This window comes from Melozone crissalis, unplaced genomic scaffold, assembly GCF_028551555.1.
Source record: "Melozone crissalis strain CALT ecotype California unplaced genomic scaffold, PUWL_Pcris_2 ptg000033l_1, whole genome shotgun sequence".
Lineage (NCBI taxonomy): Eukaryota > Metazoa > Chordata > Aves > Passeriformes > Passerellidae > Melozone > Melozone crissalis.
The window spans coordinates 13,652,656-13,664,939 of NW_026535811.1; the positions used below are offsets into that span (position 1 = coordinate 13,652,656).

A 12,284-nucleotide genomic window follows, 5' to 3' on the forward strand; every position below is an offset into this window, starting at 1 on the left:
AGGATTTCTTCCAAAGTACAAACAGTTCTTTCAGGACATTCAAATTTTTCTCCATAGACTCTGCCAGGCAGCATGTGCTCACAGCAAAGACTGAAATATGTCCTGATTAGCTCTTGATTGTGGCAATTTCTTACGGGGTCTTCAATGCAGCTTGAAAAGCAGATCAATAAAGCTGAGAAACTAAATCAAAAAAACTTCAAGGGCAAATGGCATACATATGCAGAACCATCAGAAGCCAAGGGGCACACTGCCAAGCCTGCAGAAACCTCTCTAAATAAATACATAACAGAAAGATAGAACACCAGTCTGAAAGCAAGACAAGAGTAACTCAGAAGATAAAGAGTAAAAGAAAGTCAGGTAAGTATTTACAATAGAGTGAAAAGGGACTTCAGAAGATGTGATTTTTCTTTTTAATTTATTTTTCAAATGCGCTGCAAGTCCAGTACATGCAAAATCCACGACAGAATACACTGCCCCACACGGGCTTCCTGCCTCTAGGACATGCACGTGTGCAACTCACTCATTCAGCAAAGGCATGGAGGTTCTCCTCTTGCTCTTCTGCACCATGTTGGCCTGGTTCCTCAGGGAGATGCGGATGAGGGAGGGGGCCAGCCGGCAGGGCTCGCCGTCCACTTGCATGGGGATGGACTTGTACGTCAGAAGCGTCACCTCCCGGCACTGGTGCAGCCGCTCCCCGTGGCCGCCCACCTGGAGAGCAGCCTGCAAGCAACAAACAAAACACACAAACAAACAAAACACCAAGCAGGTCTTGGAGTCTCTGCTGGTCAGAGGGACCCCGAGATACATACAAGTCTTTTCCCAGCCCGGCAGTCAAAGAAGGAGTCAGGATTCCTCAGCTGTGGTTTTCAAGGTTGTTTATTATTTCTTATCTATAACATTCTTTCTCTGGCCTGCCGAGGTCTGTTCAGCAGGTCAGTGTTGTCTTTTATACTAAAAAGTACGTGTACTTGATTTACAATAATTTCCCAATACCTATCACCTATGTTATTCACCTTAAACCAATCCAAAACTGCCACCATCACCCAGAAGATGGGGGCTAGGAAGAAGGAGAAAGAAGGACAAAACACATCCAAATTCCTCCATCTTGGGACTCCGAGCCCCCATTCTAGAAACCTCAAAATTCTACTTTTCACCCTGTAACAAGCTAACAATTATTCTGCTTAAACTCTCTTGACTTGTAATTCTGCATAAAAAGATGTCAATTTGCTCCGTGGGTCAAATTCAGCTCTGTGCCAAAGCCTCTGAGCCCCCTGGCAGGGGCTCGAGCCATCCAGGACAGCCAGAGAGATGCCCTGGGTTCCGACAAGCAGGGAAAAGACAGCTCAGAACAGAGGCAGCTGAGGCAGTTAACAAATCCAAAATGCCACTTTGCTGGCAGCATCCTTTACACAGTACTCCATACCTAAGCTATTCTGAAAGAGCACAATGAAAGCATTTTCACCCCTTCCTGAACAGAATGGTCCTTAATGTGAATTAGTAAATTTAAATTTTTTATCATGAAAGCTTACACATCAAGTCAACCTCAACATTAGACAGGCTGAAAAGAGCAAGCAGAAGGACATTGTTAAAACAATTAACTATCATGTTAAAGAATTCATTTCAAAGAAATTAAGCAAGGAAGACAATGAGCAGATCCTTCAAGTTCTAGGCAGACATGTTTGAGCAGAAACGTATTTTTTTAATGAATATGACTATTATGTGACAATTCACTCTAATTTCTCAGATGCAGAAAAAAAATCTCATATTAATGCAATGCTAACAGAGAACAGTGTAAACACAAGTCAAGGCCAGTGCACTTAATATTATGGATCAATTGACAATATGATCAATAATTATAAATGCTGTTTATAGAGTAGCTCTTTCCCTTGGTTTCACAGACTCACTTAGGTACAACAAGCACATCTGAGACATACAAGGCAAGTTAGGATTATATCAAAGCTGTCGAGGGTTATAATCATTCTTCAGCATCACAACCAAAGCACACCTGTAGACCCACAGTTCTCAACCAGGCTTCCTTTAAAGAGAAACAGAAGCTCAAAGGGCCCTACTTCTTAAATTCAGCCCTAACTGAAATTGTTGGTAGCTTCTGAGACCTGTCTAGTCACTTCCATTGACTAGAACTGTGTTAGAGGCAAAAATAAAAAAACTCCTCTGACTGAAAACTGTCTGTTTGTACATGCTAAAGTTTTGACAGCATTTTCAAAAACATGTCCTAAACTTCTCCTCACTTTTATTCCACAAGATGGCTAATAAACAAAATTTTTCTTGCCGCTTATTTCCCTAATCCACTAGATCCATTAAAAAAAAAAAAGTCCAGGAAGGTATCCTTAACTCAGACAAACTTTTAAAGAAAAGATTGACCAAGACTGCCTTTTGCTTACTTTGAAGATTAGATTTGCCTGACTTTCTCTTTGAGGAAACAAACACCATTATTGTAGGTATTTACTGAAAGTGGACTGAGGGCAGGTCACACAACAAGGGAATTTAGCTAAAACAGGCTTATCCATTTTTCTTTTAAACTAGCTTACATGAGACAGCAGCAACAAAGGTCTCCAGGCATGGAGCTGTGTGAGCTATAAAAACTTGCCAGCAAGTCCAGCTGTGGGCCTTCTGCTGACCACACTAAGCCCAAGCTCCAGTGCCTTAGGGAGGCTGGTGCAAGCATGGGGAAAATTGCCAACTCTGTCTGCATTTAACCACCCCCTGAAGGCACTGTCACAGTGTTTGGCCACTGCCATAGCAGGACACCAGGATATTTATAGCAAGATTGCTTTTATGGTATCTCAATTTTAGCTCATTTTAAAGATGGCATTGGAAGGAGGTGCACTGACAAAATTGTTGGCTGAATTTCCTTTTTCTAGCAGAGTAAAAAGGAGAGATAAAATTCACGCAAGAAATACTAATAAAGTCTTCCACATCTATTGCTAAAGTTTCACAAGACTTTTGGTGAGCATATAGAAACTACATGTCCATATAAGTTTATACATCTCATATTTATATACCAGCAATACTTAAAAATAGACATTAATGCTATAGAATGAAATATACAAAAGTTAAAGAGAAAAGGGAGTGTTTATTTGATCACAGAACATTGCCACAGTAAAATCATGACTTCATGCTCTTATCATACTGTTCTTACTGTAATAATCTTGCCATTTAACTTCAGAGCACTGCACATGCAAATCAGCCACATTTTGCAAGTAATACTTTTTATTATTAAATAACACTTCTCTTATTAGAAAAGAAGTATTTGATTCTGCCATTTAATAGCAGAGCATCTGACTATGGGGAAGCACATCTGATTTTCAGCAACAAGGAGTATTTTTCAGAGTTGCCCAGGGAGCCCTCCCAGCCTGGCAGCACCCCCTGCACTCACCAGCGAGGCCATGGTGAAGCCGATGACTTCGATGTAGCCATCGTCGTGACGCTGCGGCTCGAAGTCTCTGTGGTCACCAGGGTTCCCCCAGGGCATCGTGCCAGCACAATACCTACAGAGACAGGTTTGGAGAGCCAGTTGGAGAGAGCAGTTTGTTCTGAGAGGTCCTGACTTTTAGCCTTTCAGGCTGTTCTCTTTGTTCCCAAGCTGATACAACACCCTTAGATATACCCGCCATGCATTTTATCAGGGTCCTCTCTGAGAGGAAAATGGGGGGACACCAGGAAATAGGTCAGAGAGCAGGAGCACTCCCTATTAGCTTTGATTCCTGCTGGTAAGCTGTTGAGCCATAAAGCTGTTTTGCCCTTCTTTCCCCTCTCCCTGCTAGCTCAGCACAAGGAATGCAAAATGCTGCATAGTTTGAGGAGGCAGGGAGAAATAAGAAGCAGGAACAGATACAGCTGAGACATCTCTCTTTTCTACCATCAGAGAATAAATACAAAAGTGATCTGAAAGAGGTAGAAGGGGGAACTTTGGAGAGGTGACACCAAGCAGAAGCTTGCAGTACACGACTGAAAAGATTAAGTGCTTGGGACTGTGGAGCAGAGTAGGAGGTTTCTTAAAGCAATGGTCTCCAAAGTAGAGTTCATGCAAGAAAAATCCACAACTGACAAGACAATTAGAGCATTTGAAGACAATTATTACTTTTACTTTCAATAAGAAAACAAACATTAAAAACATACATATTTTATTTAATACTAGAATAGAGGAACATTTATATAATTTATAAATATACATTTATTGAGGTGGTTCTCAAAAGCTTTTTACTGACTGAAATGCACAATCAAATTAAGTTTGGAGACTACTGTTCTAGAGAACAAGAGACCAACAACTTTTGATAATCCAGCCTTAATAAAAATAAGGACACCTTGTAACATGTTTAGACTGTGACTACTTTCAGCAGCTTGGTATTCCTTAACTTCTAAAATATTCATCCTTCCCCTCTCTCCATTTCTGTCCCCTCCTCTCCCTGTCCAGCTTTTCCACACTTGGACTCTAATTAAGCAAAAGACCAGGTATCTATCTCTTTAATAACTTGTTTGCAGGTAAGACACACAGTTTTCCAAAGTGTGCTTGTTAAGCATTTCTACTGTATCAGTATACTCAACTTTTTAAGGAATGGTTTTGCTGCACTCTGAAGCCATTCTGCATAGCTCATTAACAGCATTATAAGGAGCCAGCTCTCAATGAGGTGAGAAAATGCTTCTTGCACATTCACTCAGCCTAGGAAAACTGTTAGGTGTCTTGAAAACTATTGTTATTTTTGTTGCATAACTTCAAGAATCTGTCTTGAGCTTACCTGGGTATGTTTAAAAACACTATACACTGGAACTTCAGCTCCTGGATCTTTGGAGTCAGGTCTGTACCATCACACTACAAAGCCAAAGTGACAGAGCACAGAGAAATTGCTGAATGGAGCCACAGACAAGAGAAGTGTTGCTGCTTTGTAACAACTTTCCCAAGACTTTCCTTGGAATGTGTTGCAAATGTCATGCTCAAAACTGAAAAGTAACAGAGCCATTAAACTCTCACCTCACTCTCTCTCCAAACCTCCACCTCCACCCCCTTCCCACAACACTATGACACAATTTCTTATACTCACCACAACTTTAACATGCTTGGATAAATCTCTTGAGCTTCTTTGCAGAAAGTCTGTAAAGGCTGCCTGCAACAGAAATCAGTGCAGGAATTGTCAACACCTCCTCTCTTCTTTTTTTTTTCCCTCAGTTCTTATCCCTCCACAGAGCTAATTGCCAATATGCTCTCCTTTGGCCAAACTTACTCTCTCAGAAGACACAATTTGATTTTATTGTTTTAAATTGTCATACTTCTGCTTTTGAGAGCTTAACTGAAAAAAAGTCCTTGAACACCAAAGTTCAATGGTATCCTGAGCCATTAAGCACAAATTCTTGCTCACATACTTGTTTCCATATTTAGGGCACATGGGTGTTATCATCTAGAAGTATATTATATGCCATTCATTATCAAACTAGTGTGTACTCTTAATGGCTTTAGAATGAAGTGTTGTCTATTTGCCTCCTGAATGCACAAGTGGGTAATTATATGGGCATATTCACCCATCATTAATCACTCCAAATATCTCATTTGTGCCCTGCACTCCCCACCATCCTACATCCAAGGCTGCTCCTCAAAGCTACAGGCCAAAATTTTGAGAATTCCTCTAGCAAAGTCAGTACCAATGCAGTGCCCAAGCCCTGAAAGAAGCAGAGCAGTGCCTTGAGAAGCTTATAAGCCAGAAGCAGAGGGACCAAGATATGACCAGGACTGTGTCCAAAGGAGTGGCACTTCTCTCACCTGCCCAGCTCTGTATAATAACAGTACCACAGGCTCTTTCCTACAGACACCTGTGTGTGGCACTGCCAGAAACAGCATGACTGCACTTGAAATTGTAACAGCAGAATAAACCGGCAAGAGCTCCTGATGTGAGAAAGTGAGGGGGAAGGCAATTAAGAAGACATTCAAGCAACTAAGTTAACACCATTCTGTAAGACAAATCTGTACTTACCCCGGCATAAAACATTTTATTTCTAAATCGGCTGTTGAATTTCTCTGGATTTGCTTCTGTGAAAGGATGAGGAAAAAAAGTATGAACACCCTAATAAAACCAGCAGACTTCATTATACCTTCACATTCTCTGCCAACACTACAGTGCTTTCAGCTTATCACTCATAGAAAATATTACCATAAATATGTTTTCCATGTGTGAGTCCTCCATCTGTGCCTTTCTCTGATATCAGATTTCAAACACTGATATTGAATTCTTCCCTTTTCTTGTAGAGTGTGAAAATAGAGCAAAGAAGTAACAAGAACTCAATCAGTTAATTTAACACCTCCCAGACTATTCATCTTATGATAGAATAGAATTTTTAGACTTCTGTTTCTAACAGTGAAGAACAAATCTGTAAGAATTATTAGAAATTTATGGAACAATAACCCATGCTTTGAACCAGGAGTAAAGCACTAGTAAATTGAAAGATGAAACAGCCCCTAAATTCTGATGTGTTATAGAGTTACTAAGGAATAAACATTTCTACCCAAAGATTTCTGCAGAAAAATAAAAAAAAAGGAAAAAGAGAATTGGTTACTCTAAAACCTATTTAGAAACCCATTTCATTTTGATTAGACTCCAAGAGATGGAGAATTTTAAGTCTAGTAGTAATGTACCTCTAATGGTTAATTATTCTCACTGTTAAAGTAAATGTGGTGGTTTCCAATCCTGAAATTTTCAGTCTTCAACTGCCAACTGCTAAATCTTGTTATACTTCCCTGTCAGATTAAAGAGCCTTCAACTATCAGATACCTTCTCCTCGAGTAAATACTTACAGGCAGTGATTAAATAGCCTCTTAACCTTCTTTCCAATAAGCTAAATGGAGTTCCCTAATCTCCCTATATGAGGCACATTTCCCAGAATATAGTTCATTCTTGAGCCTCCTTGGAAACTGCTTTCCTTGTTTGTGGCATCTAGAGATTCCAGAAGCAGCCCTTCTGACCTTGTATTCAGTGTCAGTGCCAGCTACTCACCCTGGCTCATTGATTCTCTAGTGAGAACAGCAAACTACCAAGGTTGTCCTTCTGGCTAAAGCATCATACTAGCATGGACACATCCAAATTACCTGTCAAATGACCACTTAAAACAATACTTCCAGTTCTCTTGAAAGCCACTACATCTCACAAAATACAGCTCCATTTTGTAAGAATGAGCTGCTTGAGGTTTCTGATTTGCTTGTGGGCTCAGTTACTATATCTGTTGCTGTGTCACAGGTGACTCAAACTCAGTCAGGGCCACTTCTACTTCAAACAATGAATTTAATTGCATAAGTCAATCTCATCTCACTTACTGAGCTCACAGCTCTTTGCAGAGAGTCTCAACACCCCATGCTAAGCAGCAGAAGGCTTCTGAAGGCTTAGTGCCTGTGCTGCACATTCCCTCATGTGAGTATCCCTAATGGCTCAAGACAGCAGACACCACAGCACTGGACCTTACATGGATCTTATGACAAACACTCCCCCCTAACTAAAACCCCAGTTTAGAACAGGAAAAGGAACCTTTCTGATGTCAGGGACTCAGCAGTCCCTCAACCTACTGGTGCTACTTCTGCCAACACAAATGAGCACAGGTAGGGTGGAAGGACTGTGTGATGGAAAATAGAGCCTTAGGTTTATTAGAAGTGAATTATTGAGTACATATCCAAGGCTCACTCCATCCTCACTGTTCCTAAACCATCAACAAAATAGAAAAATTGAATGTGTAAGACTCTGTCTGTGTCTGTGGGGAAGTTTCCTGCAAATGAACAGTCCTGCACAGCTGAGGGATCAAACAGCATGCCAGCAGGGATAAAGTAAATTGCATCTTCCATGCTCTACCAAAGCATAAGGATACCAATGGAGGAAGCGGGAAATAGCCAGTACCCAGAACATTTCCCAAAAAAGCAGAGCTAAATCCATCAGACTTGGATCCAACCTCAAGTCTCAATCTGATAAGTCACAAGTGTAGAAGTTGCCATGGAAAAGACCACATTAATATATAGGTTCCTCTGAGACACTGCAATCACTGCTTATTCTAAATATAACAGCTGACCAATATCTACTGCTTCAAATGTCCTGTTGGCTGAGAGCTCATATCAATTTAGCTTATTTTGGTTTTCAGGCATGATATTCATTTGTTTTAATCTATATGTGATTACAATAGCTCCACATAAGCAAATGCAAGCAGTCAATTACCTCAAGAGCACAAGTGCTATAGCTGTGAAAGTACTTTACATTTTGCTACCATTGCTAAGAATTTCTCTGGATTATCCTCAGTGGTAAATAAGATCATAATCTGCTTTGCATTGCTTAATTCACCAAGACACAGGATTCCTTAGGCTGGAAGGAACCTTTAAAGTCCATCTAGTCCAACCCCCTGCAATGGGCAGGGACATCTTCACCTAGATCTGGCTGCTCAGAGCCTCATTCAATCCAGCGTCGAATGTTTCCAGGGATGGGGCTCCCACCACCTCTCTGGGCAACCTGTGCCAGTGTTTTAACCATGTTCATGGTTAAAAACTTATTCCTTATATCTAGTCCAAACTTGCACTATTTTTGCTTAGAGCCATTGTCCTATTGAAACAGGACCCATTTTTCTTCTAAAACCCCTTCAAGTACTGAAAAGCTATAGTAAGTGCTCCCAGGAACCTTTTCTTCTCCAGGCAGAACAACCCCAAGTCCACATGAAAAACAACACAACCCACACACCAGCAACACCTTCAAGGCTTTCCTATAACCTATCCTCTTCTAAAATGCATAGAATTCATATATTTCAGCATTTGAGAAGACAAGAATGACACCAGAAGTGAGGACTTGTGCTACAGAAGCTCTCCTGGCCATACATACCCAGACATTCAGCTTGCTCTGCCAAGTGCTTTTTCACTCGTGTAAATTTTTAAAACCCTGGCATGTCTGGAATAACATTCATCCTTTATAGGGCTCCATAACTTCATTATTAAATAATGCCTCCATTAAATGAGAAAGTAGCCATGCATTCAATCTATACAGTATATTCACAGTCACATTAGCAATGCAGAGTGACATGCACTCATAAAAAAATGCATACAGCTGTCATAATTTCATTCCTGTGCCCTTTTGTGGCCCCTCATTATTATTCCTAAAGCTTGAAGCAGTCTTAAACATCATAAAATATGCATTAGCTCATTCCATCATGTATCCTGCTCTTTATTTAGCCTGGCATTAGAGTGCTATCTTTTCATCTTGAAATGACACTCTGATAGTATGACAGTGACTATGAGGAAGGCTGTGTTTCAGAAAAAATACCTGCATATGAAGCTGGATTAACCAAAAGCTGAAGGCAGACACCTGAGCAAGGCTTGTTTCTACAAGCACACCTGCCTAAACCATATAAATATAGCGGTTCATATCAGTGCAAAGCTGCTCATATCAGTCCTTAAGCCACCTGTCAGTCTGTACAGGGTGGCATAGCTGCAGCTGGCAAGGGGACAGACAAGGTGCTACAGCTGCTCAAAGGGTTAAATGTGCACAGAATTGTCAAGAATTTAACTTGCACAGAGAACTCTGGGTCTGTACCAAGTCCAGATTATGGTATACTGATCCATGGGTAACAGCTGTTCAGTTTGAGAAAAAAATTACATTCCTGCCACTTCCAGTCTTCCCTCCACTTCCACACTCACACCTGACATATATTATCTCCTTTACAAGATCTAACACTTTGTGAAGCTTCCCTTTCAGCCTTTTTTTTGCCAGTACATTACAGTCTTCTTTATACCTTTTTCATTTCTAATCATAAGTCCCTTGGAAACTCATGACATAATCACTTTTTCTTCTTGTATGTATCTTAATGTTTTATGCTCCAGCTTTACTTCTGAATTATAAGAACAGGATGTTAAATCCAACTCTATTTCTTATTAATAAAATAACTGCCCATCCACAAGGCTAAGGAAATAAAAAGTTCATTTTACCTCTGGATTCATGGAACTCCAGTGTAACATGTGCATCAAATCCAAGACTGAAGTAATTATTGAAGACATTGAGGGGAAGCTGTAATTAGATAATAAAGAGACATTAAAACGGCGTGAATGGAACATTTCTCAACACACCAGGGTTTAACTATTTAAATTTGGCTCATCATGGAAACCTACTAAGAACAAAGTGGAACATATCAGGGAAATGTAAGCAGAAGGTTGCTCTGAAGGTTAGGAATGGCTTGTGGAAAATAATCAGATACAAGAGCCTGAAGAACACAAATAGACCTACAGTGCTTTATGATCATATGTGTGTTAGCACATTAAAGGGTTCCTTATGTTGTCATTTAGATTTCCCATAAGGCTGCACCACTTAACATATCACCAACACAAAGGTTTTCAAAGGTTTTGCTGGCTCTTCAAGCTCAGCACGGCAAATGAAGCTCCAGCTGTGTTCTTCTCACTCCATATATAACCAGGAGCAAGCCAAGTCCCAGAGAAGAAGCCCTAATCCTACTGAGGATGCATGAGGCAGGCAGGCACACATCTGGCCTCTTCATTATTTCACACACCCAGCGGGGCTGTAGAGAGGCAACTGTAGCATCCAACAGATAAGCTGGAAATTTTAACTGAGAAGAAGAAAATAGTTCACAGAATCAGGAGGTTTTTTTAGTTTTGTGGTGTTTTCAACATCTCCAGTCCAAATGATAAATTATGTGATCTCCTTGCAAAAATCTTCCCACTCTTCAACTACCAAGATACACTAGTGGAGATTATATGGAGACCCACATAAAAAGAAGTTAAATACAAAAATACACTACACCTTGCTGTAAAGTAGGAAACAGCTGGTATCCATAAGCAAAATCCTAAGGAATTAAATTTTACATCCTCTTTTTAGTTTTGTCTAATTGGGCAATGGATGGCAGTTTTCCTGCAACTAGAGAAAAGCAACAATGACCTATCTGATAAAATGCTAGGGATTTTTTTCAAGAATTTAATCTCTGACATAAATGTTCAATGCCAGGGTGTTTCAAACAACAAATAAATGCCTTTCGCACAACTCCGGAATTGCTGACACATGAAAAGAATCAAAGGGAGAGATGCAAATAGAAAATTTAAAAGTTGCAGAACTCCCCACCCATGCTGCTTGAAGTGTAACCCAAAGAGGTTCATAAGCATTCTGTGGCTCCCATGGGAAACAGCAGGCTCTAACCTTACGTGCCCCATCCTCCAGCTCATCCTGGGGCAAATCAGGGTTGCGCTCAACCTGGAGATTCCAACGGTCCAGCTGGACAATGGTTCCATCTTCTACATGGCACAGGATCTTGGACACTGGCTCATCTGTGTAACCCTGACAGCAGAGACCAGAGTATCAGCCACAGATGATGAAAACAAATCAAGTTACCAATTACCTACAGACTTCCCTCCTTTCACACATGCCTGAAACCCTCGATACATTTTTGATCAAGCATTTTAATAAGTGACTATTGAGGTGCACAAGTCTAGAGCAGGCAAAGTAAGGCCATAAGGAGAGGAATTCAAAGAATATCTGCCTTTCCTGGAATAAGCCCAGTGCTGTAATAAAGGATAAACAAAGAGAAAGTTTAAATTATGCTTAAATTAGAAGACTGTTTACTGTTCTTATTACTTGGCCTGAAATACCAGATACATCTATGTACACTTTTATTGCAACAACAGCATTAGTAATTCAAAATCCCAGACTGCAAATTGAAGCAAACCATTCTGCCAGAGCGAAACAGATCTTGGACACAGCCCTGCCTGCTATTTTAGCTAAAAGGAAATTCCACCCCACAGAACTAAATCCGAGCAGCGAGTTGAGAACCCCACATAAAGGTACCCCAGCCAGTCCTTACCCCACCCCAGTTGAGGGTGCGGGCAAGGTCGTTCCCAGTGCCAAGTGGAAGGACAGCCACAGGAGGTGGAGGGCTGAGTTGCAGCTCATCAAGGATGGACAGGATCCAGCCCACCTATAAAAAGGAAAATTAGGAGAACTTTTAGGAATATTATAGGGAAAAGGACATATTTTGATCATATCACATTCTTTTTTACAGAGAAGATCAAGTAAAGGAAATCTAAAACTGAATGAAGAACAATATGGACAATTCAAGGTAATTTTTTTTAAATTACCATTGTGTCAAAAGAAACTCTACCTTTGACAAACAGCTATGAAAGAAAATGAGAGACACATTAAAACAGCATGGCATCTCAGAACTTGTCCTGCCAAGCATGAACTTGCTCACAAGTCTCCCTCTCCCATACAAGAGACCTTAGTCCTGAATTATTTCAATCAGTACAAGGCATTATATCT

General features: G+C 40.5%; 1 protein-coding gene across 4 annotated transcripts in view; it reads right to left on the bottom strand.

The window, feature by feature from the left end:
• The window catches only part of DGKI (diacylglycerol kinase iota), a 200,111-nt gene that overhangs the window by 76,619 nt on the left and 111,208 nt on the right, over positions 1-12,284 (bottom strand). For all 4 annotated transcript variants that reach the window (XM_054281810.1, XM_054281813.1, XM_054281812.1 and 1 more), the window contains 8 exons: positions 11,830-11,943; positions 11,169-11,306; positions 9,953-10,031; positions 5,985-6,040; positions 5,061-5,123; positions 4,758-4,831; positions 3,398-3,509; positions 521-720 (listed from right to left, as the gene is read on the bottom strand). In XM_054281810.1, coding sequence (XP_054137785.1) covers positions 521-720; positions 3,398-3,509; positions 4,758-4,831; positions 5,061-5,123; positions 5,985-6,040; positions 9,953-10,031; positions 11,169-11,306; positions 11,830-11,943 — 836 coding nt within the window. The remainder of the gene's footprint in view (positions 1-520; positions 721-3,397; positions 3,510-4,757; positions 4,832-5,060; positions 5,124-5,984; positions 6,041-9,952; positions 10,032-11,168; positions 11,307-11,829; positions 11,944-12,284) is intronic.